Consider the following 25,547-nt stretch of genomic DNA (forward strand, 5'->3'; position numbering starts at 1 on the left):
CCATGTGTTTATGTTCATAGTAACACTATTGACAGTTGCCAAGATGCGGAAGGAACCTAAGTGTCCATTAACAGATGACTAGGTAAAGAAGAGGTGATTATATATATATATATATAATACATATATTCACACAATGGAATACTACTCAGCCATAAGAAAGAACAAAATTTTGCCATTTGCAGCAACATGGATGAACTCGGAGGGGATTATGCTGAATGAAATGCCAGACAGACAAAGACAAATACTGTATGATATCACTCATATGTGGAATCTAAAACAATACAACAAACTAGGGACTATAACAAAAAGGAAGCAGACTCACATTTACAGAGAACAAACTAGTGGTTACCAGTGGGGACGGGTGATATAGGGGTGGGAGAGTGGGAGGTACACACTATTGAGCGTAAGATAGGCTACAAGGATATATTTTCCAACACGGAGAATACAGCCAATATTTTGTAATAACTGTAAATGGAAAGTAAACTTTTAAAATTGTATAAAAAATTAAAAAAAAACATTTTTTTAAAGCCTAATGGGGCAAAAAAAAAAAAAAAAACCAAGTCCTGTACTCAGTGTAGCCACTGGGGCTTTTTGATGAAGGATTAAAGGGTCAGGATCCTTGGCCATCAACAGGAAAAGTGAGGACTTCTAGAATAAGGCAGCCTTAAACAGGGCCGACAGGTGGTGTTTTATTGCATACCACCTTTTCATAAGTTACTCAGTGGGCTTTCATCTTGTCTTCCCAACAGGGCCAAGAGCCTGTTATTAAAGAAAAAGAATGTGTATTGTGCTTCCTTCAAATCCCCACGGGACTTGCTCAGGATGGACACCGAGCTGGCACTTCCTTCACAACATGCGTGATTATATCAGGAGAAGACACAACAAACATTGGCTCAGCATGTACATGTGCTCAGAGTTGCAAAAGCTGTTTTCCCATGAATAGGCATCACAAACCCCACTTTACAGACACCCAAATCAAGGCCCAGAGACGTTTCATGACTGGCCCCACGCCCTGCCATTAGGAAGCCACAGGGCTGGGATTCAAACCCATCCTCCCGTCCTCGCAACGTCTCTCCAGGCAGGCAGAGAAACTGGCCTTCAGGGTCACGTTACGCAGGAGTGAACAGGACATTCGTGTGGGCACGAATGCACACACTCACACCCCAGAATGTCACGTGTGACCCACACAACAGAGATGTCAGCTTTGGGGTAAAATAAGGGGGCAATCAAAACGGGTGGATTGCTGAGAAAGATGCATGTACAGCAGGATTTTCAAGATCTGGAGGGACAGCTTGGGCCGGGGACGGGGTTGGGAGGAGGCCATTGGGGGATAATTGCTGAGAAAGTGCTCAGGAATAAGAGGCACACCTAAGGGATAGGAAGAAACAGGAAACAGAAAACCGCAGTCACTGGGGTTGACACAAGATGTTTGAACAAGAGGGAGTTGGTCCCAGGCCTAAGAGAGCGGTTTACAAATGAGGCGGTGTTTTCTGAGTCCATTATAAGATGCATGATTAGGACATGACTGAAAGCAATTAACATGCTTCTCATTCATCTGCCGATCAAGTTGCAACTGGAAAGGAGTTTCCACGTGGGGGAGGGATGCCAAGGAACCAACCAGTGGCTTTTACACCGTCTCCAGAGGGGAGCCGAGTGTGGGCTCAGGGTTGGTGGATGCTGAGGAGATGCCATCAGAGGCATGCATGAGGGCGCCCCACCCCTCCCAGAGGCCATAAAAGCCCAGGGGGCCAGGGGGCCCCAGTTGCCCTGTCTTCTCCATCCCCCTCCACACACACCCACGTCAGGAGTCTCCTCGTCAGTCTCTCCCAGCCACCATGTCCAGGCAGTCCACCATCACCTTCCAGACAAGCAGCCACAGGGGCTTCAGCACGGCCTCAGCCACCACCCCTGCCCCCGGCTGCTCTCACTTCAGCTCCATCTCTATGGCCCGCTCCCTGGTGGGCAGCGGAGGGCTGGGAAGGATCGGGGCCGGCTTTGAAAGCCGCAGCCTCTACAACCTGGGGGGGGGACCAAGCGGGTCTCCATTGGCAACAGCTTCCGAAGTGGTTTTGGTGGCAGGGCAAGCGGCGGGTTCGGGGTCGGTGGTGGGTTTGGCTATGGGGGTGGAATTGGAGGGGGCTCTGGGGGCTCTGGCTTCTCTGTCTGCCTCACTGGAGGCATCCAAGAGGTCACCGTCAACCAGAGTCTCCTGACTCCCCTCAACCTGCAAATCGACCCCACCATCCAGCAGGTGAGGACTGAGGAGCGGGAGCAGATCAAGACCCTGAACAAGTTTGCCTCCTTCATTGACAAGGTGAGCGAGGGGCTGCATCTGGTCCAAGGGGTTGGGGTGACAGGAACTCTTGGAGAGGCCCCGGCCCAGAGGGCAGCAGTCACCCAATGGCCTCCCTGTGGGAAAGCGTATCCTCTCAGTAAGCATCTCCTGGCAGCAGAGGTATTTGCAGGTGGGGCCAGCTTGCCCTGCAGGACCTGTTAGGATTTCCCTTCATCCTCCTTGGGAGCCATGCCACTGGTTCAGTCAACATAGAGGGAAGAGTGAAGTTAAGTTTCCTGGGCAAACCAACCTAACCCAGAGCAGACACACCCCAGAAATGGAGGCTCCCCATCGATGCCCCCAAGCCCCACTGCACGAGTCCTGTGGAGCCCCAGAGAACATCCAGGTAGCTTGATGGGCTTTTCCATTTTGACCTGGAGTTGTCAATTATATCATTGGCAGATGGGCGTCAGGTGAAAAGCATACTTTTCCTCTCTCCTGTATTAATTGGGGTGTCTGGCTCTGCCTCTCCAGTTTCTCCAGACCTTTTTCTCTTCTTCCCCTGCCCAGGTGCGGTTCCCGGAGCAGCAGAACAAGGTCCTGGAGACCAAGTGGAGCCTCCTGCAGGAGCAGGGCATCAAGACTGTGAGGCAGAACCTGGAGCCTGCCTTCGACGCCTACATCAACGACCTCCAGCGGCAGCTGGACAGCGTCACCACCGAGAGGGGCAGGCTGGATGCTGAGCTGAGAAACATGCAGGATGTCTTGGAAGATTTCAAAGTCAGGTGAGAGTGGGAGACCCTTCTGATCATACACGATCATTCAAGAACTCCTCTTTATGAGGACCAGAGGGGCACAAAGAAGCAGATGTCCGTGTCAGGGAGGTTTGGACTTACAGTCATTGTCTCAGGAGAAGAAGAAAGCAAAGTGTGGGGTAACAAAGGGACCCTCACCTTATGCATCACTATCAGCAAGAAGCCTATCTTATCTGTCTCCATGACTGCAAAGGGACATCTGTGTCATCTAACAAAACATTCCAAGTCTAGAAAGCAATATAAATATTATTTCACAGTCAGCTTATTATTTAACTCCACTGGACATGGGCTCTATTATTGAGATGCCTGCATTTCCAAGATGCACACGAGAGTATGAACCAGGCAATCTGATCCTCCACAGGGAGACAATTTTGACCTGCCATCACCCGGCCTGTAGTCGGTGAGGTATCCAACAGAAAGGATGGTCCTCGCCAATCCCTTAGCTGGCTCACCCTTAGTTTCTGAGTTAGAGCAACACCTACTTACTAAAAGCACACTACTTAAACGGCTGCCTTGAGGTTTGGTGAAAATATATCAAAATCAACTGGAACATTGTCCTGAACAAAGTTTACTAGTGCCACCGTTCCAGCAGGCACTTGAGGCAGCAAAAACGTTTAAAGATTGGGATTGTGCATCTCTAAGAGGATGGAGTTGCATAAACACATATTTCTATTCCTATCAGATGCATGCACACCTTCTAGTCTTACAAAAGAGAAAAAGGAAAAAGAAACTCTGGAAGAAGTTTACAGGGGGAGAACTAGAGATGAAGTGAATCACCCAAAGTCACACACAGGTCAGCAAAAAAGCTGGGACATGTTTGAGGTCTCTTAATTCTTGCTACACCATTACAGTCCTCCTCGGCTTGGGAAGAGCTCTATCAACCCTTGCTCACCAGCGCACCCCCCTCCTCTGTGCGTGCAGGTATGAGGACGAAATTAACAAGTGCACAGCTGCTGAGAATAAGTTTGTGGCTCTGAAGAAGGTGGGTGGAGATGTCTCTCAAAGGAGAAGATTGAAAGCCGAATCTTGGAGTATGGGGTGACGGACCCTTGGGCTGCCCAAGAAAAGTGACTTCAACCTTGAAAATATCTGGAGAGCTCAAGCGTGCCAAAATCTCCCTCCATTTTATGGCCCCAAGGACCCTGCTTGGGTTTCTGTTAGCCCAGGAGAACTCAAGCAGTTCCCAGCAATCACTTGGCCCCAACCCCAAACCCCAAATACAGAGTTTGCTGAAATCAAAACAAGAAGGGCCAGGGAGGAAGAGTCTGCCCAGCTTCTTTTGGACTTGTTGCCTGGGGCCAGGGTCTCAGAGGAGCATCCTGTGCTGTCTTTCCAGGATGTGGACGCCACCTATATGAACCAGGTGGACCCGGAGGCCAAGGTCAACTCTCTGACCGAAGAGAGCAACTTCCTCCAGATGGTCTTTGAGGGGGTAAGAGCCTGAAAATGTGTTTATCCCTCCTATGTCTGGAGCCTGAAAAGAAAAGGATGTGGCAGGCTGTTATCCACATGTGCCTCTACCAGGGGTGGAGGGCTTGGGAGGTCATAGGTATTGGGAAGAACTGCTTGAAATCCTGCCACACTCAGTCCCACCCCAACTCTGAGGCTTCTCCCCTCAATCCCATGGCCTGGCAAGGAGGGAGTGCTGATGCCTAAAATCCCAAGTCATTGGATAACATTCGCAAGGAGTCAAGACCCACCTCTCCCTTCGCCTTGCCAGAGAAGTTCGAAGGCAAAGCTGCCCCTCAGCCCATTGGTCAGGGTGTTTCTTCGCCCCTGAAGATGCTTCTTTCTGGACACTGACACTCTGATGGCAGAGACCTGGGTCTGCGGAAGGGGAGAGAGGGATAGAGAGTGAAGAAGTCACACTGTGGGGGCTGGGGGAGTGGGAGCGGGGTCCTCAAAACCCCCAATCCTGAAGAAAACTTTAATGCTGGCATATGAATCACGTCATATTCAACTTGATATAATTTGGATTCCGAGAACACTTACCCATCCTTCACACTCAGGGAAATAACACAAAGGGGAGCCTTGAGAAGGGATGCTGGGGACACACTATATGCCTATGACTCAGAAACTCCTCAGGGGTTGACATGGGACCCCCCCAAATTGCTGGCATGAAAAGAGCTGGGAAATCCCTGCTGGGGATGCCAAAGAAGGATTCCTGACTTAGAGGGAGGGTCAACTGCCTGACTTCAAGACCCCTTCTTTTTTTGCCGTGGTGAAGCTGAGTTAACTGTCTCTGCAGGAGCTGTCCCAAAAGCAGACCCAGGTTAGTGACATGTCCGTGGTCCTGTCCATGGACAACAATCGCAGCCTGGACCTGGACAGCTTCATCACTGAGGTCACAGCTCAGTACGAGGACATCGCCAACCGCAGCCAGGCGGAAGCTGAGTCCTGGTACCAGACCAAGGTAAGCGTGGGTACCTCCGTGATAGGCTCCAGGGCTAGTGTTCTCTGAAGCCCTAAATCATCATTTAACGGCTAGCCACAAGCCTCAGGAATCATGTGAGCATTCCCGTTCCTTAAAACTTGGCAGAAGTGTCTTGGATGCTATGAAAACCTAACTTGAATCGCACATGGAAACCCTAATACACACACACACACACACTGGTATGTGGTCAGGCAATGCTGGGTGCTCAAAAGGACAGCCACAGTCTCCACAAGGCTTACCAACTGGTTAGGGGCTGGATGAGACTCAAACAACCAGGAGATGGTCATAAAAGCTGTTTCTAAAGGGCTTGTTTATTTACGGAGCTCCTACTCTACTCCAAGCAGGGTTACAAAGTTGTAAATGAATAAACTACAAAAGGAATCCAAGATCTGGGAGGCCATGAAGTGAATGACCAGTCATAGAAGGGGAAAAGCATTAATAAAACATTTCCAAGAAGAGGAGGGTTTTCAGTCTGTTTCGGAAGCAGCAAGGGACAAAAATTGCCAAGGAGTAGGGAGGGATTTAAGGCTGAGCAAATGGTCCTCTGGGACTGGAAGGCAGAAATGAGCACTTTGCTGAACAAGAGAGTTTGTACTGGGCAAAGGGAGGTTGGGATGACTACAGACAGCTACTATGCAAAGGTGCAGATGGCCAGAAGGTTTGGCTTTGGAGGGTGTAGTAGCCTGGATGGTCCATCCCGTGAGATCAGTTCTCTGCCAAATGCAGATGCTTTTGCGGGACAGCTGCTCACCTACAAGCTGGCTCCCATCACTCGCGGTTATGTAATGAATGATTCCTTTTGTTGGTGAGGCTGTTGTTTCCTTTAACTGTGTGTGTCTGGAAACCAAACTATTCAGCACTTTCAAAACTGGACAGATCTTCACTCAAGCAGGGGCTCTTCTTCTGTTGGACAAGGTATGGGTTTCCTGCACTCTGCTGGAGGACACAGGTGCATTTATTTCTTCTAAACGAGTGTGTCCTGGATAACACCATTAGACACAGAGCCACCTGAGTTGGAGGATTCTGTTACAAAGTCTTCAGGATGGGGTCCTCTACAGTCTGGGCTCCATCCAACACCGTTTCCCTGCATCTCCTCCCTGTTTCCCCAGCACTGGCATCAGAATTCCCCAGCACTGGGCCACGAAAATTCATGGTCGCAGTTGGTCTGGATGTATGCCCTGTGACCAAGAATTCCCCAAGGACAGTGCCAAGTCACCTCTCACTCCTAGGGCTCTGCATGCTCCTTTCTGTCCCAGGGCCTTCACACACAGGCTGTTTCCCTTGTCTGGTCACTTAGGTCAATCTTCCCCACCCTCCAACACCCGGCTTGCATATCTCCGTCTCTGGAAGTACTTGCCTGCCCATCCCCCTCACTTCCATATCCAGGTCAGATTCCTTTATCACACCCACATAGGACTCTGTTCGCTTCCTAAGGGACACTTAGTTTGGAACTATTAGAACTATAAATTTGATAATATGCTGGTTTGGTTATTATCTCTCCCAAAAAACTGTAGGCAGGGGGTCTGATTACGCTCTTCATGATATTCCCAGAGCCCAGGACAGGCCTGGCGAGTAGATGTGCTCAAAAAACAAGTGAGGGAATGTGTGAATGATCAGCGAATGGATGGGCCCACTCAGAGCACCGAGGTCCAGGCTGGGCGCACAGGCAGTGTCCCGGCCAGTATTTGATGGGGTGACTGACCCTGCTCTGGTTCTGTTAGTACGAGGAGCTGCAGGTCACGGCAGGCCGGCACGGCGTTGATCTCCACAACACCAAACAAGAGATCTCCGAGATGAACTGGACGAACCAGAGGCTGAGAGCCGAGATCGACAACGTCAAGAAGCAGGTACATTCTGGCAGGGCCCAGAACTCCCCACACATTCATTTCTTCCAGGTCATTCTGCCACACTTACAGGACTCTTACCCCAGAAGCACCAGATCCCCAGGGGTTATCCTGGAGGCTCATGGCTTCCTCCTTTCCTTACAGGGTGCTAGCCTGCAAACAGCCATGGCCGATGCAGAACAGCGTGGAGAACTGGCCCTCAAGGATGCACAGGCCAAGCTGGTGGACCTGCAGGAGGCCCTGCAGAAGGCCAAGCAGGACACGGCACAGCTGCTGTGCGAGTACCAGGAGCTCATGAACGTCAAGCTGGCCCTGGACGTGGAGATCGCCACCTACAGGAAGCTGCTGGAGGGCGAGGCGTGCAGGTCAGGTTGCTGCAGGCCCCTCCTTGCCCGGAAAAGGGAGCAAAAATGCAGGTGGAATTGGACTATGACAAAGAATACAGGTGCAATTTCTTTCCAGGGAAATCATTATCAGAGTCCCATATTTGAGGTGCAACTACTTTTAGCACCCCATAGAAATCTAGGAGCTGATTGGATCTAGGTAATCAGATTCTATCAAAGGGGAAAGTTGGTTACCCGGTGGGTCTGGATATGTGGTATGAACTGAGAATAAATTGTCCTAGGATTCATTCTGACAGGTCTACCACTAACGAGCTATATAAGCTTAGGAAAGTCAGTATCCTCGCCCTGCCGTCCCCCTCCCCACCCGGCCTTCGGTTTCTTTCGTGATGGAATAAAGAGGCCAGGTCACATGACCCCCAAAGCCCAATGGGAGCTTTGTGCTCTGCCAATTACCAGCTGTGTGACCAAGGGCCAATTACTTGATCTCTCCATTCCTCACCTGTAAAATGGGGATATCCATAGTTTCTATCATATGTGATTAAGAGGGCTAAAGTGAGGGGCTCTTGGAATAGTGCATGAGACACAGTGAATGGTCATTAAATGTCCGCTATCTTTCAGTTTAATGGCCAAAGACCCTGGCTTTAGAGTCAAATAAATCTGACCTCAAGTCCAGCTTTGTGATCAAGAGCAAGTTGATTAACCTCTGATCTTCAATTTCCCCATCTATAAAACTAAGACAATCATATGTACTTAATGGGGTTGTTGAGAGAATTAAGTGGCATAATGTAGGTAACAGGTAGGTAACCCTTTTTAATGTTCTAAGTCTGTGTTTATAATGAATGCCACTCCTGTCCTCAAGATGCCAAAGCAAAACTACTCTAGTTGCTACAACAATGATAGACCGATTACTAGTATTATTACATTCATGACTAAGACTCCTCCCCACACCTGTAATAGCATCAGTGCCTGACAATAGTCCATTGTTGAAAGAGAGATCTGCTTGTTCTCTGTCAGCCCTGCCTTTCCAACTGACACTAGCGTATGATTAGCTTTAATTCTCTTCTGGTGTCTACCTCGTTTATACCAAAAATGTGTGTCTGAGGTTACAGGTTTGACTCCTATGAACCCCCAAACTCTGCATTATTTCATTCATTGGATTATTATTTTTAATACTACCAGTATTTAAATAATTTCAACCTCCATTTCTTCTTCAATAAGAATAATTAAGGGTTTTTTAAAATGCATTGAAAACAATTGCAAAAATGTCATTTCAAATGCCCACAAGCCTCTGGACACCACAGTAACCTTCCTTCTTCCCCCTCCTCCCAATCAGGCTGAGCGGAGAGGGTGTTTCTCTGGTTAATATCTGTGAGTATGACACCCCACCCTCCTGTGTCATTTGGAGTGCATGTGGCTGGGGGCTGGGGAGATGGTGGGCATGCCGGAAGGTGGCAGGGATGCATGGGGCATTGGAGGGGATCCCACCGATGGGGGTTCATTTTGAGAAGGTTGGAGGTTCTGAGTTCATTAAGAAGAGCTGGCTTAGGAGAGTCTTTAAAGTCATCACTCTTACCTCTTTGCAAGTGAGAGGGGGCCACAGAGGGGGTAATGGGAGGTTTGCTGTAATCCTTCTGCATGGGTTTGGAAGATCCACAGGCCACACCTCCCACCTCCCAGAATTCCACACCTTTCCTGCTGAAGCTGCAAGTCTAGCTCGGAGATGACTGCTCAGTGTAGACAGGATGTATGAAAACTCCTGTTTGCCCTCAGCCTTTGGAGGGAGCCTTCACGCTGAGGACTAAGGCACTGCCAGTTAGGCAGCCTCGTCCAGAAACAGTCTGGGGAGAAGCCCCACTGTTCGGCTTAGCTCTACAGAATATAACTGCAGAAAGGTACCAAGGGTTTCAAGGCAGTGAGGGCTCCGTAAGACCTGGCAGTTGGGTACAGCTCCTCAGAAGCAGAAGAGGCGTTAGTGAGCAAGCTGGCGCAGCCCGTGCTGGTAAGCGTGGAAACTGCCACTTACAGAGCTCAGTGCTGGCATCGTGAGGCCAGGAGATGACTCTTACAACTTACACCCTACAAGTGAATTCAGTTTTCTTGATGCTTTTTTTTGTTTTGTTTTTGTTTTTAAGAAAAAAATTAAAAGTTTATTGGAAAAGCGGAGTACACGGGGAAAGAAGCATGGGCGAACTCCAGTTTTCTTCATGTCGAGATTCATCCAAGGAGTTGATGATATTAACCAATGACATGAGAAGGCATATCGCCCTGAACCACCCAGGGGTCCCCCTTCCCTGAGGTCCTTGTCTAGTGGCTCCAGAGACCCTCAGAGCTAATTTGGGGAATGGATGGTATAACCTCTAGAGTTTCCTCTCTCTTGAAAGCACCTAAAAACCTGTATTTATTTCCTAAGGCTGCCGCAACACAGTACCACAAACTGGGAGGCTTAAAACAATAGAAATGTGTTGTCACACAGTTCTGGAGGCTAGGCATCCAAAACTGAGGTGTCAGCAGGGCCATATCCCCCCTGAAGGGAGAGTACTTCCTTGCCTCTTCCTGGATTCTGGTGGTGGCTGTCGTTCCGTGGCTCTCCTTGGCTCACTCCAATCTGTGTCTCTGTGATCATGTGGCCATTTCCCTGTGTGTCTGTCTTCCCATGGATGTCTTCCCTCTTCTTAAAGAACACTAGTCATTTTGGACTAGAGCCTACCCTAATGATTTTATCTTAATCTGATTACATCTACAAGATCCTATTTCCAATAAAGACACACTATAGGTATTGAGGACCAGGACTTCAACATATTTTTTTTGGAACATACAATTCATTCCATAACAGGGTCCATATTTTATTTCAACTTTCCTTCAGAAGAGCCCAGAGTAGGGTACTAGATGTTTAAGGTGATGGGTGGTTATGAAAGTTAGGGAAAGAGCAGGTCGGGAAAAGAAAAGCAACAGAGTTGGCTGGCCAGTGGGTCATCTGTCACTTGGTCTATCCAGACTATTCCATCCCCACTCTGGGATTCAGAGGGTGTAGACTGCTATGAGCTTCCAGAAAGAAGGGAGACACCAGAGCCAGAGGGAGATGGGGACAGAGCAGCAGGGGAGAGTACAGTGCAATCAAAGGGAAGGCAGGTGGACCGGAACAGCTTCCTGGAGGAGAGAAGTCCCCAGTAAGTGCTGGAAGGAAAAGAGAGGCACCACGTAGTAGCAGAGGGGAGGCAGAAAGCCGTTTGGACTGGGAGGATGCCTGGCACTGCGGTGCAGGGAAAACCAGGCTAAGACACAGGGGCGTGACCTCACTAAGTGGATGGGAGAAGTGAAAGGAAGCAAACCACCCGTCTCCACCCCACTTTGGGGTACCAGCCCTGACGCCCCAGGTGTCTTCTCTGCTGCCCTTGGTTCTGACTATGTCTTCTCTCTTCCGGCAGCTGTGGTCACCTCCACCGTCTCCAGTGGCTACAGAGGTGGCAGCGGCATTGGCGGTGGAAGCCTGGGCCTCGCTGGGAACAATGGCTACCCCTTCACCGCCAGCAGTGGGCACAGCCTGGGGGCAGGCCTGGGGGGCTCCGGCCTCAGTGCCAGTAGCAGCCGGGGCCTCGGGGGCAATGGCTCCAGCGTCAAGTTTGTCTCCACCACGTCCTCCAGCCGGAAGATCTATAAGCACTGAGAGTAGCCGCCTCGCTCCCTCACCCCTGCCCCGAAGCTGGCTCCACCCACTCTCCTGGCCTGTCTGCACTCGCCCCTGCTCACCTGGGTGCTGCTCCTTGTCCCCTCCACGAGGCCCACCTGTGCTGCTGGGAAGCCTGGTGTCCTGGCTAAACCCCATTCCCCAGCCTCTTCCCTCCCGACAGTCCCCAGAATGCTCCTGGTACCCACTCTGTGCCAAAGCCCGCTGTCTCAAAAGTCACAGTCAGATTGTCTTTCGGAGACTCCCCGTCAGTTCTGCCTTCCTCCTCCCTCCCTCCAGATGCAGAGACGGGCAGTCTGTGTCTCCCAGGCCATTTCAATGTCAGCCCACCTGTCCCACGGTGCTGATCAGCTGCCTGATGGGAGGGAGTGAAGGCTCCCTCTCTTTCGTCCCTGGACTGTGTCTATTAAATGCATGTGTGATGTGTTTGGTGTCCAGACCTCTGGAATGGTGATGGAGCGCAGAGCAGTCCTCCTCCTCCTCAGACGTCCTCCCCCTCCTCAGATGTCCTCCCAGCATGGGGTCCCACACAGGGAGGCTCAGAGCACATCTGACCTTCTTTCCTTTCCACCAGAGCTAAGAAGGCTGGATTGGGAAGATGGCGGGGACAGGAGCACAGAGCACCAGCCAGACTCCCTCCCTGAGCTCCTGTCCACTTGTTCCTACCTCTTGTGGGGATGCCTTCTTTGAGAAGCCCAAGCCTCTGGGCAGAAACTCTGCCCAGCCTCCCCACTCTCCCGCATGGCATACAGGGCGATGCCATCCCCTCCCAAAACCAGACTGAGTTCCGAGGATGCTGACATAGGGTGGGTGGCCCAGCCCTCTGCCAGCAAAGGGCCGATTGTTCCCTGACAGCTTCCAACTTGCAGACCTGAGCAGGGAAATAACAGGCCAGGAAAGGAGTTAAAAGTCAGCCCTGGGGGCAACGCTTTCACCCAGCAGAGGGGCCATTTAGGCCCATAATTGCAGGGAGCCCAACATTCCTGAGTTTACAGTCTCTGGACCCCTCCCATTAGGCCTGAGCCCCTGGCATCACCCAGAGTAGGGGCAGCCCATGTGGGCTTGGAGGGAGTGAGGTCAGTGCTCAGGACCACACCGGTGGGCTCTGGGAACCAGGTCTCTCAAACACAGCCATCTAGGGTGAAGGAGCAGGAAGTTGAGCAGCACGGAAGGGAGAGGCCATGAACCAGAATGAGAAAAGATGAGTGAAGAACCAGGGGCTAAAATTTGGAAGGGTTGGGAGAGAGGATGACGGGAAGGAGAGAAATGACACTGAGACTATGTCCCTGGTACCCAGGGTGACCAGGGGACGAGACCTATGGATGAGGGGTAGAGGCAACAGGAATTTGGAGTGAAATCCTGAATTCGCTCCTTCACTTGAACAAGCCACCTCTCCTCCATCAGTGTGAGGATGGGTGATGCAGAGCCAGTAACCTGCAGTCAGACTCCTGGGTCCTAAGTTTCTTAACTCCTCTGTGCCTCAATTGCTTTATGTGCAAAACAAGAATAATAATAGCTACCCCATGCTGCTGTGTAAAGTTTAAGTGAGAAGACAGGTGTAAAGCAGCTATTTGTAATAGCTGCTCAATAAATATCGGCAATTATTATTCTTGTCGTCCAATCTCACAATGTTATGAAGAGAATCAAATAACTTAATGCTTATAACTGACCTTCACATGGTCTGGCACAGATTAAATCCTCAATAAAAAATTTTTCCCTTGTAAGTGACCGCGACGGGAAGGGTATAATCAAGTGCTTGTGTTCAGAGTCCAAGACTCGAGAAGAGGGGAGCAGATGGGAAGCAGTGGGAGTGTCTGCAGCATGTGGCTGAGAACATGGCCGGGTTGGGGGGGCTCGGGACCCAGGCTTCCCCCAGGTCCCAATCCCCAGGCCTGGTCCTGCCCTGGGTGGGGTGTTCCCTGTGATGGTGAGCAGGGCAGGAGAATGGGCTGTGGCCAGACATGCCATTGAGATGACCTCAACAGAGTGGTCTTTGATCTTCTCTGGCCAAGCCCAGTTTTTGAAAGGGATAAAAGTCAAGGAGAGCTGGGGAGAGATAGACTTGGAAGGCTCCTCATCCCTGTGACATTTTCTCTCCACTGACCCTCTGGCACTGGCACCCACCATGACCCAGCGATCCTCTGTCACCATCAAGTCAGGGGGCACTCGGAACTTCAGTGCTTCCTCAGCCAGCCTCCTCCCAGGCTGCCGGCCCAGCTTCAGCTCCTTCTCTGTGTCCCAGGGTGGGAAGAGCTTTGGGGGTGGCTTCGGGGGCGGTTTTGGTACCAGGAGCCTCCACAGCTTTGGGGTTAACAAGAGAATCTCCATCAGCGGCGGATCCCGCTCCAGCCGGGCCAGCTTCGGGGGTGCTGGCTATGGGCTGGGTCTCGGGGGCATAGGGTACAGGGTCGGGGGGGCCTGCAGTGGCTATAGATTTGGAGGTGGGATGATGCCTGGCGCTGGGGGCATCCAAGAGGTCACTGTCAACCAGAGACTCCTGACTCCCCTCCACCTGGAGATCGATCCATCACTCCAGCAGGTGCGGAAGGAGGAGAAGGAGCAGATCAAGACCCTCAACAACAAGTTTGCCTCCTTCATTGACAAGGTGAGGGGCCAGTGGGGTCCCCGCCAGGAAAGCAGCTGGCACCCAGTATCTCAGCTTTATGTGCTCTTCTGAGGTCCTGGGGGTTAGGAAGGCTGCCAGCGGAGTGGAGGAGATTTCCCACCTTGTTGAGATGAGAAAAATGTCCACCTCTGGACTCCAGAGCTGCCTGCCCCACTGCAAGAACATTGCTCTTTAGATGGATAGTGATCTTGCTCTTGGCTTAAAATTAGACAGTGAAAAGGGATCAGTTCCGAGGGCAGGGGATGAAGGCATGGTAGGTTACAAGCTCAGCCCACAGAAGTGAGCCGGGGTCACTTTTCCCTGGCAGTTAACAGGGGCAAGTCCTCCTGTGGCAAACTCCCTCGTGAGTTGGGGGTGGCTGGGAATCCTGGTGGTTGGCGAGGAGCATGCTCAGTGTTTCACACGTTGCTTTTGGCGAGAGGAAAGCTGTGACGTTAGCCTTGAGTCTCCCCTGCTGTTGGCCTGGAATCCTAGGGATTTCCCCGGTTCTGGGGAAACAAACAGTCCAGTTTGCACCACCACCGGCTCACGCCTGAGCTGGTTGTCTTTGCCTGGGAAGAACCAGTTCAAGGGTCTGGATCGTTCAGGCTCCATACCTGGGGTCTGGAAGAAAGAGCACTAAACTAAGGGGTGACCAGCCCAAGCTCCATCCTCAGCTCTCCTGCTGGAAGAGTCCCGAAATTCTCCGGCCTCAGCTGGGTTGGACAGATGGACTCTAAGGTCCCCATGCAGGTCTAGCAGGCTATGAAATGCCTCATCATATGGACCCAGACCTTGAAAGTATAAACCTAACCACAGGCAACTCTGAGGCATTTATCATTCGTGTCCCCCCACTTGGCCTTGTGTTTGCACCAACAAACGTGAGATTTTCAGGAGCCTGGCTCTAAGGGGAAGGTTGTGGCCCCAGCTTTTTCTGGGTTCATCTGGAGGGGTCGTGGGGAATGAAGGGATGTGGCTAGGGAGGACTTGGAGCCAGGACAATAGAAGAGAAAGTGGGAGTGGGGTACATTTGTTAAAGACCCGCTGTAGGCACGTTGCCAATTCCAAAGTCTTGGAGGCTCTGTTCCTTCATTCTCTGAGGCTGTGTGTCCCTCCATCTACTTTCAACAGAAGGATTTGTTTCGGGAGAAAGGTTTTGAATATTCCCAAGGCTGCTTCCCAACCCGAGGAGCAGAGGAGTGCAATTCAAGGAAACCAGATTAGCAATGCAAGACCACAAGGGTCCCGAGAAAGCAGAGAAAAGAAGGGGCTTGTCCAAGGCCCCACAGCTGGTGAGGGACACGGCTGCAGTTGTGCCCAGGTCCCCTCAAGGTGACTCCAGAGTGACCAACTCCAGCATTCCTGGAGTGTAGGGGCAACTGAGTCCAGATTCTAGATCGAGAGAAATCATGTTGGAAAGCAAACGGATTGAATTTTCTGCCACGAACCTCTTGCCCTTTTATTGGGAATCAAAATCTCACTCAGTAGCACGGTGGAGTGTTCTCTTCTTCAGCTACCATACACCAGCATAGTTTGGTGTATTCAGACGGTTTCAAGTCCCTCTGGCCCTCCTTCCTTCTCCCCCCTCCAAACCCAGCCACGGCCTGTCTCCCAGGCCCATTGCAGCAACATGGGCCTGGCTAAGTTCCAGGCCCCTACCAGCCTGAGGATGAGGAGGAGAGTGCCTCCTGGACCCTGAGGTCTTGCAGGGCCTCCCTGCACTGTCGGGGGGGATGATGGGGGGAGGTCCTGTATCCCAGAGCCCTCCAGGAAGCTGCGGCTGCAGGGAAGCACTCACGGGCTCCCATCTCTGACTGAGGCAGGTGAGGTTCCTGGAGCAGCAGAATAAGGTCTTGGAGACCAAGTGGAGCCTCCTGCAGGAGCATAAAACTGCCAGGGCCAACCTCGAGCCCATATTTGAAAACTACATCAGCAACCTGAGGCGGCAGCTGGACAGCCTCGGGGGAGAGCACTCGAGGCTGGAGATGGAGCTGAAGAGCATGCAGGAGGTGGTGGAGGACTTCAAGAACAAGTGAGTGGTGGCTCAGCCCGGAGCCTCCAGGGGACCCTCTGCTCTCCGGAAGTGCCCAGTCCAGTGGGAAATAGGGCATGACTTAGGGCACAGAGGTGGACTCAGGAAAAGAACTGGGACCCTGCGGTCAAGAATGTTGAGGCTTTGGGGAGGGGCTGCGCTTACAGATGGTAACTCACATGGCCACGTGCCACGTGATACACACAAGCCTGTAAACCCTGCAGATGAGGGGAGTAAGGCTCAGGTGGCAACTGACTCGTCCAAGGTTATACACGTAGCAATGCATGAGTTATGAACTAAACCCATAGCATCTCATGCTCACATTTGTTCAACTCAATGCCACTGCTGACTTACACAACGTTCATGCATCCACCCCAACCCTGGCCAAGGCTGGGGAATGAAGAAAAAAGAGGCATATGTGCTACCTTCTCCCTGGAACCACACACACACACACACACACACACACACACACGCACCACTAAAGATGATTGTATGTTGTTGCCTATAGATATGAATAATTTATTATTTTATTGTTTTAATTTATATCTCATGTTCTTGGTCCAAACAAAATAAGTGACTTGATAAGTTTTGGTTACTGTTTGTATAATGTAGTGAGACTAGATTTTAGAGCTGTGCTAACATGGTAGCCATAGCTACACGGGGCTACTGAAATATAAATTAATTAAAATCAAATAAAATTTAACATTCAGCTCCTCAGTGACACTAGCCACATTTCAAGTGCTCAGTCACCACATGTGACTAATGGGTCCCATAATGGATGTAGATATAGAGCATTTCCATCACTGCAAAAGTGCTGTTGGACAGTGCTATAGAATCTAATCGGATTATCAGTCCTGGCTCAACCACTTACTGGCTAAATGACCTAAAGAAAACTAACCTCTCTAAGCCCTAGTTTCTTTGTCTGTTAAAGGGGATATGACTAGTACCCACCTCATAAGGGGATTGAGAATGTTAAAACAAAACTGGCTTGTAAAGTACTTGATAGGGTAGCCAGTGCCTGACACACAGTAAGCTGTTAATACGTGTTAGCTATTTTTATAATATTGACGATTAAGTATATGTGTGTAGTGATGCAAACATAGACAAGAGAAGCAAGTGCACAGGTAATTTAAAATATCATGCAGATGTGGGGTAACAGTGTTTCAATCCAAGAAGTCTTCCTGGAGGAGAAGACAAAAGCTCAAGGTTGAGAAGGAATGAGGCACATTGGAGGGATATGGGGCTGGGGGAATCTGTTGAAGAGTGTGCTGCTGTTTAAAGGATGGAGATGTGTCTATAGTAGGTGCCTAAGAGGCCTGTGCAGGACCACATGATGCCTGCCCTCTGGCAGAGGGACTGTGAACTGGGAAACACAGAAGGACAATTGCATGGAGTTGGTGAAACCAAGATGGTCAGGTTGAATGAAAAGACAACTTGAGGAAACAATAAGAAAAATCAGATCAGTTTTTCCAGAGAACTTTTTGAAGAAGGCACAGTATTGAAGATTTTACGGACAATAGAGGCAATATAAAAGCGGGCGAGGTTCTGGCTATATCCATCATGTGGGTTAGTACTTCGTGGTTTTAAAAACAAAACAGCAAGATTCATAGACGGGATAGGGCCTCTGAGAGGTTAAGGGACCTGCCCTGGGTTATTCAGCTTGTAGGCGGAAGAGACGAACCCTAAACCACAGCCCAGCCGTCCAAAGCCTCTGAGAGGGTGGGGTTGGCTGATGCTTAGGAGGTAGGGTGGGAAATGTTACCTAGAGCAGACGTGAAACTTCCTTTCCTTCCAGAGATCAGTGTGTGTGTGGGCGGGGGGGGGGGTACATGTGGAGTAGGGTTGCTGCTAAAGGTAAACTGAAGATGAGAAAACTTGGTTGGGGGTTGGGGGAAAGGGAGGTCTCTTAATAGCCTGGAGACTCAGCTTCCCAGGCCAGGCTAAGTCAGTGGCTAAGAACAGAACAGGGAGCACCGTGAGGGCGCCATGGGGCGCAGGCGCCAGTCTAGGCCTAGGCTGCCTGCCTCTGCTGCTCTCTGTTCCTCTCCTCAGGGCCCCTGTTTGGCTTGGGCAAAACCGTGTGATAAAAGGAAGCATCACATCCCTTCATAGGACCACTGGGGAGCAAAGCTGTGAGAAAGCAACCTCAGAAAGAATGAGGAGTGGTTCTGCTTTGTGTTGTCCTGAGTCTGGGTTTTGTTTGGATGGGGTGCTTGTTTGATGGATTTGGGGTTGGGGGGATACACGTGCACCAGGAGAGAATGCTTCAGCAGCATGTTTCCCAAGTCTGCTCTGGAGACCCACCTATAGCCCACCCCCTCATTGGATCTCACTCCCAGAACCCCTGCTCCAAACATCCATCCACTTCATCCTTCCCGCAGGTACGAAGAAGAAATCAACAGGCGCACAGCTGCGGAGAATGAGTTTGTGGTGCTCAAGAAGGTGAGGAGAGAGGGATGCTCCATCCTGACTCCAGGCCCAGGCAGCTCTTTCTGGGAATGACAGCTGCCGCTTCAGCCAGTGGCCTTGTATACAAGGCTTTATTTAATCTGCACAGCCAGTCTTGGAAGCAGGTTTTACTTTAGAAGTGAGAAAACTCACTCATGGAGGTTAAATAAGTTGCCCCAGGTTACCCAGACAACCAGAAGAGAGTCAGGGTCCAGGACACCCAAGTCTGAGCTGTAAATCATAACACCAGCCCCCTCCCCACATGGATCCAGTGCAGGGAAAGCGGAAGCAAAATGGGCCTTGTGCTGAGCTGAGTCTGCAGGCTCAGGGATGGGTGCAGGACAGGGAACAGCTCCAGGAGTTGTGGACCTTCCTGCTCTGCAGGCATGAGCGGAGGGAGGGGGAGAATGAGCCCCAGAGCTAATCTGCAGGAGGAAGAACGGAGCAGCAGTGTGTGCAGGGGAGGAAGGGACAGAGTGCGAGGTGGAGAGGAGTCCTCAGGGGAGGCTGGGAGAGTCCAGAGGCAGCCACGCCCAAGGGCCCAGGGGGACCACGTTGTCCTCACTGCGTGGAGGTGACATGGGCTGTCTTTCCATGTGGCACCAGCGGAAGGACAGGTGGGCTTTCCCTGAGAGCCCTGGTGCACACACAGTTTGGATTCCCCTGTAAGTTCCACTCCAGCCATAGCCTGGGACAGAGAAACACTTTCCTCCCTGGGAGATGAAGTTCTCCAGCCTAACTCACAGACCGAGGGGCCGGCTAACCCAGGAAGGGTGGGACTCACAGTGACAGCATATTCTGTACCCAGGACGTGGACGCCGCTTACATGAACAAGGTGGAGCTGGAGGCCAAGGTGGAGGCCTTAATGGATGAGATCAACTTCCTGAGGGCTTTCTACGATGCAGTAAGTGGGGCCGGGTGCTCCCCCCGAAGGGCTGGGGGCGGGGTCCCTGGCTGAGCACAGAGGCTGCCAGCCCTTCCCTGGTCTCCTCTCTGCTCCACACCCCATGCCTGAGCTGGAGTTGGTGGAACAGATGCTGCTTCCGCTACCAGGGGAGAACGTGAGGTTTCCCAGGGCAGCTGGTGGGTCAGGCAAGGTGAGAAGTTTGAGCATGTTCTGTCAGTCAAAAGAACTGCCTGTCCCCGAATTACTTGTTATTTCCATCGAACAATCTGAGCAAACTGGATCACCCAGCCCAGCTCAGTTTTCCCTGCTACTTTTCCTAGAATGGCTGCAAGATGATGCAAATATGCAAATCAAATGGCAATTAGGGAGCCCTCTGGTGCTTCTAGACGCACACACGATACAATTGCCTGGCTCTGCTGAAGGTGCATTTTTGCTGTGTGCCTCTTTAAGACCAACACTGAGCTCAGGGCTGCAGGTACAGCACTGGACAAGCACAGTCAAGCCCTAAGTTCTTGGAGTTTCCATTACGTCGGGGGAGATGGGTAGCACAGAGAGAACCAAATAGCTGCCCTTTCAGGGGTGATGGAGAAAATGACACAGGAGGCAGCGGCAGGCAGATGGTGGGTGATAACCTGAAGGATTGGGGATCCAGAGTGCCAGGAAGAGGCCCAGGTGGCTGGAGTAGAGTGAGTGAGTGGGGGGGATTGGGACAGTGATGGCACGTGGGGATGCAGGGTGCATTGTGCACCGCAGGTAGGCCTGGTAAGGATGGGTGATATGCCCACAGGGTTACACATGTTTGATGCCCAACACAAGTTGGCCATGTTCCAGGAGCAGGAACATGGGCTCTAGGTCTTCAGATGGCTTCAATGAACATCACATCCACCTGATGCAAAAAAAGGCATCACTTTCTCTGCTTATTCACGTCAATGCTGACACCCAAGGTGGTGTTGGCTCTCAATTCTGAACAGCAAGCCTGTGGGCTGAGACTCCCCCCAGCTAGGTCAGCTGCCAGGAAAAGCTATTTCAGAAAAACAACTGCAACACAACAACAACAGAATAATAATTTCTTGAAGCCAGAAATGTATGAACCAATTGTTAGTAAAGAAAGGAAAGGGATATTTTTACTTAGATTTGGGCTTTGAATCAGTGATGCTCAAATTTTCCAGCTCATCAGAATCTTCTAGAAGTCTTGTTAGAACACTAATTCTACTTCAGGAAGTCTAGGGTGGCACCCAAAATATTGCATTTCAATCAAGTTCCCAGGTAATGCTGACTCTGCTTGTCTGAGGATCACACTTTGGGAACCACTGCCTTAGATGATTCTGTAACGTGATCATTAGCAAATTAATTGTGGGTTTCCTGCTTCAAAACCCATCTTACACAAACAGGAATGTATTTAATGCTCACAGAAATCATGGGAAGCAGTACTACGACTAGTCCCTCTGAGACTCAGAGATGCTATCTAACCTGCTTTGCAGATCCAAGACATGAATTTTTCAGGTCTTCTGCTGTTTCAAGTTGGTTTCCATTTCCCATCCCCGAGGAGTGGGGAAAAGCAAAGTTGGAAAATGAGGCTGGGATGCAGCACAGCTTTCTGGCTCTTTCTGATTCCGTTTTCTTTCACAAGATACTTGCTTTATTTGGTGTGAAAGATTGCGTTTTCTCAGAACGTGAGACGTCATAGCACTGACAGGTCACAGCAAGGTGCGTGCCCTTGACAGTGGGAGTGACTTCTGGAGAATTCCAGCTAGCGTTACCTGAGCTGCAGCCCCCTCTGTACAGATGAGATGATGATGGAGAAAGGGCGTAAACCCGCTGACCTTCCTAATGTCCACCCAGCCCTTTCAGATGGAAGCAGACTATTCCATCCCAACAGTGCAAGTGAGGCCCTCAATGCCAGGGTCTGTTCTGGGGGGCTGGTCACAGTCTCCCCACACACACACACACACATGCACACCCATGTAACACACACACACATGCACACCCAGCTTCAGCTCTCCCACTTGGGCCCCCTCACAGGAGCTGGCTCAGCTTCAGGCCCAGATCTCCGAGACCTCCGTGGTCCTGTCCATGGACAACAACCGCAAGCTGGACCTGGACAGCATCATCGCTGAGGTTAAGGCCCAGTACGAGGACATTGTCAACCGCAGCCGGGCCGAGGCTGAGTCCTGGTACCAGATCAAGGTGAGGTGTCAAGGTCAAGTTCATGAAACAATTGCAGAGGACTGGGATTTCAAAGGCAGATTAGACAAGAGCCTTGTCCTCCCAGTCTAATGGGGTTGGAAGGATCTGAGTTCAGCTTGGGGCTCACCCTCTGTTCTGAGCACTCCTCAGGCAGCATCGCCAGGGCCTGGTAGAACAGACAGACAATGGCAAGAGGTGGTCAGTCCTGCTGCCCCGGGGAGGACAGACACCCCTCCAATGCCTTGTAGAGGAGAGGTGAGGGACAGCTGGACAGTACCCGCTACCAGTGCCAGCAGGAGCAAGGGTGCAGGTGGTGGGACCAAGAGGCAGGTTTAGTCTCCTGGATCCAGAGATAAGAGGTAGAAACAGCTGGGGCCAAGAGGCTGAGGCAAAGCCTTGTTAGGGGTCACACAATGAGATTTTCCAGGTTAGAGCTAGGGAGTCCCTGAGGATATGAGACCTGGTGCCAAGAAAAATATGAAAGAGCATTAAAATCAGAGTGACAGGCACCCTCGTACGATGCTGAGTTTGTGGGGGTGAGACACATGGACACATGAAGAAGAGGGACGAAGGTCGGGATGTAGGAAGTGTCCAGCTGGGTGGCGGAGCCTGCGGACATGGAGAGTGGGGGGCGGAACAAAGAGACGATGTGGCGGATTTGATGGAAAGAGCTGGGGGCACAGGGAGGTGCCTCCAAGCCGCACCTCAGAAGCCTGTTGGGCCCTGGGAAGCCACCACGTTCTCTTCTCTGGCCTGACCATCCCTGCCTTCTGCTTCTCCTTCCCCCCAGTATGAGGAGCTGCAGCAGTCCGCCGGCCGGCACGGGGACGACCTCCGCTCCACCAAGATGGAACTCTCCGAGCTGAACCGGGGAATACAAAGGCTGCGCTCTGAGACTGACAACGTGAAGAAGCAGGTAGGACTGAGCTCCCAGGAGCCACCCCATCCATGCTCCTGCATCCAGGCAGACCTGGCCTGGTCTTAACTCAGCCCATGCAGGGAGAAGCCTCCCCAGATGAGTGTCCGTCCAGGAGTGTAAACGTGCAGGCTTCCATCCCACCAGGGACATCAGGACCTTCTTTCGGAGATCTTTCCAACATCAATTCCTCTAGGAAAGCTGTTGTCCTCTGGAGGCGTACATGGCAAAATTTCATTTTACTTACCCACAGTCCAGAGAAGTTCAGCATTGAGAACGACCCCCAAAACCATTTCTCCACCCTGACTAAGTCACAAATTATCAAGGGGAACAAAGGTTAATCTTATCTTTAAAGATGATGAAACTCCAACCTCCTCTGCATGAAATCCATCTCGGGAAATTCTTCCATGTGTTTCACCTAAAGCCCATATCTTACTGCATTCCCTGTGGACAACTGCATAAATTCCTCTGTCCTCCGGGCAGTGTGCCACGCTCCAGGCTGCCATGGCCGATGCTGAGCAGCGTGGGGAGCTGGCCCTCAAGGACGCCAAGCACAAGCTGGCGGAGCTGGAGGACGCCCTGCAGAAGGCCAAGCAGGACATGGCGAGGCAGCTGCGCGAGTACCAGGAGCTGATGAATGTCAAGTTGGCCCTGGACATCGAGATCGCCACCTACCGCAAGCTGCTGGAGGGAGAGGAGTGCAGGTGGGCCACCTCGTTCTCCTACCACGGTTCAAATAGATGCCACCAGAGCACTGTAGCAATGCCACAAGAGCCCCACGGTGTCAGGCCCCAGATAGAAATGTCCAAGGCAGAAACGAGGTTAAAACACAGCTGTTCTCTGGAGGCGTCCTGCAACTGCTCCCATAGCTCCTGTGGAACCCAGAATAGGGACGAGGGTGAAAAGTGTCAGGAAGAGGTGGCGCGAGACTACCTGAAAGGCCATCAGCAGGGCCATTTCCGCCAGGATCGTGACAAATGAGGCCACCTTGGGACGAGGCTCAGGGGCCCCATGTTTGCACAGAGATGCCCACCATCTGGCTGTCCCTCCCCACCTAGTGAGCACAGGTCCCCCTCCCCACTTCTCCATATATTTTGACTTGATCTCTCTTCTGACGTCCCCTCCCAGATTCACACCAGCTTCCTACAGCTAATAAGATGAACGAGAAGCTGGTTAAGCACAGTGCCTGTCGCACAGCAAGCCCTCTGTGCCGACTGCTTTAAATACAAAGAACCCAGGGCTCTCTAACGTCTCAGCAAATGAAATGTGTCTCTCTCTCCCCTCCTGCAACAGGCTCACTGGAGAAGGTGTTGGACCCGTGAACATCTGTGAGTAAATGTCTTGGGATGACAGAAAAGTGGGAGACGAAACGGAGGCTGATAGTATCACTTTCGGTGTACAGATAGTAAACAAGCTGGGGCAGTGATGTCATTGAGACCCTCTTAGGAGCTCTGCAGAGATCCCTCTCTTCTTTGGCCCTTCCTCCCAGTGGGGTCAAGAGAGGCTCACGGCAGGGTCACAAGTCCATTCCACCCTAGTCCCTGAGGACCCTGGTTATGGGACAAGACTACTCACAGAGCAAACAGGTCCCCAGTCTGAACGCCTAGTTCTGGCAGAAATTCAAACTCACACAACTAACAAGAGGCTATCAAACAGGCTAAATGTGAAGACCTGTGTCGAGAATTGCAGTAAAGTAACTTGAGCAAGCAGAGCGGGGAGGCTTGGCCTCAGGTCCCAGGAGGGAAGACGCTGGGGGGCCAGGAAGGCGACTCACCCTGCAGAAGGACCCAATAGGCTCCGGTGGCGTCCGTGGAGCGCTGAGTCCTGGGCATAGGAAGTAGAGTTCCCTCAGGCCCCCTGGGGGTCAGACCGTGTGAGGGAGGCCAGAAAACCAGGATGGGGAAGGGCTGGAAACCAATGAATAAAAGGAGAAGGCTGGAGAAATGGACAATGAGAGGGCAGGATGAAGAGGTGTCTTCGGACATCGGGCAGGCTGTGGAGAGCTGCCCTCCGAGGCAGCGAGCTCCCCAGTGCTGAAGGCATTGGATCAGAAGCTAAGGGATTGCCTCTCAGTGATGCCGTAGAGGGGATTCCAGTCTGGGGGAGGTTCACCTGGATGGCCTTCGGGCCCCTCCCGTATGGGAGCCTGTGATCTGCGCACGGTATAGGGGGCCTCACGTCCCATCCAGCGGGAGAGCCCTGGGTAGAGATGAGGGACGAACACAGCACAGGGGCCCTAAGCCTCGGTTTCCGGCAGGTGTGACCTTGGGGCTGCCTGACGTCTTTGCGCCTCTGTTTCTTCCCCTCTAAAATAGGGGTGTCGTAGTAAGGGCATCCTCTCAGGCCTGTCAAGGAAACCAGTGCTGTCACAGATGGGAAACCTTCGAAAATTGCCAGGTCCTGTGTACACTGAGGCAGTGTGTGATGGGGACGGCCAGGCTCCTCTGGGAGCCCCATAGGAGGGAGGAGGCCTGGGCACGAGACCCGGGAAAGAGGCTGCCAGGGTGCCCTGTGCCTTCTCTCCACCGCCGTGGTCTCTTCCTCCGGGGGCTCAGGCTACAGCGGGGGCGGCGGCCTCTGCGTGGCCGGGGGCGGCAGCAGTGGCAGCTTCAGCTCCACCAGCGGCCGCGGCATGCGCGGCACCCGCTCCCGCGTGCGCATCATCTCCAAGACCTCATCCACCAAGAGTTACAGGAGCTGAAGGGCCCCCCTGGCCCGCTGACCCCCCAAGGCCCCCCCAGTCCCCAGCCCAAGGCCTGCTGCTTTGCGGACCCCCGTGCATGGAATCAACAAGAAGCACAGGGAGCGGGGAAGTGGCCTGTGAGTCCCCAGCTCACCTCCAGACGGTTCCCCGCAGAGACACCCCACTTATTCCTCATCCCAGAGCCCTCCAGGGCCCACGGGCATCCATTCCAGGGGCCACGTGCGAAGACCTGGGCTGGGACGTTCCTTCAGAGCTTCCTCCTATCTGACCCAGAGCCCCTGCAACCACAGTCCTTCCCGGGGCTGCTTAGAACTGACCTTGGTGCCCCCGCAGAAGCTGAGCGCCGCCCAG

General features: G+C 52.0%; 2 protein-coding genes across 2 annotated transcripts; both read left to right on the forward strand.

Annotated features, from left to right (window-relative positions):
* Positions 1 to 1,835: 1,835 nt before the first annotated feature.
* Positions 1,836 to 11,376, forward strand: LOC130832555 (keratin, type II cytoskeletal 75-like). The gene is given in 10 exon segments (XM_057700928.1): positions 1,836 to 2,021; positions 2,024 to 2,314; positions 2,846 to 3,060; positions 4,012 to 4,072; positions 4,427 to 4,522; positions 5,339 to 5,503; positions 7,246 to 7,371; positions 7,513 to 7,733; positions 9,046 to 9,080; positions 11,138 to 11,376. Coding segments are annotated over 10 exon segments (1,635 nt in total).
* A 2,143-nt stretch (positions 11,377 to 13,519) lies between these two features.
* Positions 13,520 to 25,193, forward strand: LOC130832716 (keratin, type II cytoskeletal 5-like). The gene is made up of 9 exons (XM_057701391.1): positions 13,520 to 14,002; positions 15,826 to 16,034; positions 18,416 to 18,476; positions 19,291 to 19,386; positions 21,412 to 21,576; positions 22,367 to 22,492; positions 22,976 to 23,196; positions 23,786 to 23,820; positions 25,021 to 25,193. Exons 1-9 carry the CDS (start codon positions 13,523 to 13,525, stop codon positions 25,191 to 25,193), a joined length of 1,566 nt encoding a protein of 521 aa, XP_057557374.1. The 5' UTR covers positions 13,520 to 13,522.
* The last annotated feature ends 354 nt before the right edge of the window (positions 25,194 to 25,547 follow it).

This window comes from Hippopotamus amphibius, chromosome 12, assembly GCF_030028045.1.
Source record: "Hippopotamus amphibius kiboko isolate mHipAmp2 chromosome 12, mHipAmp2.hap2, whole genome shotgun sequence".
NCBI lineage: Eukaryota > Metazoa > Chordata > Mammalia > Artiodactyla > Hippopotamidae > Hippopotamus > Hippopotamus amphibius.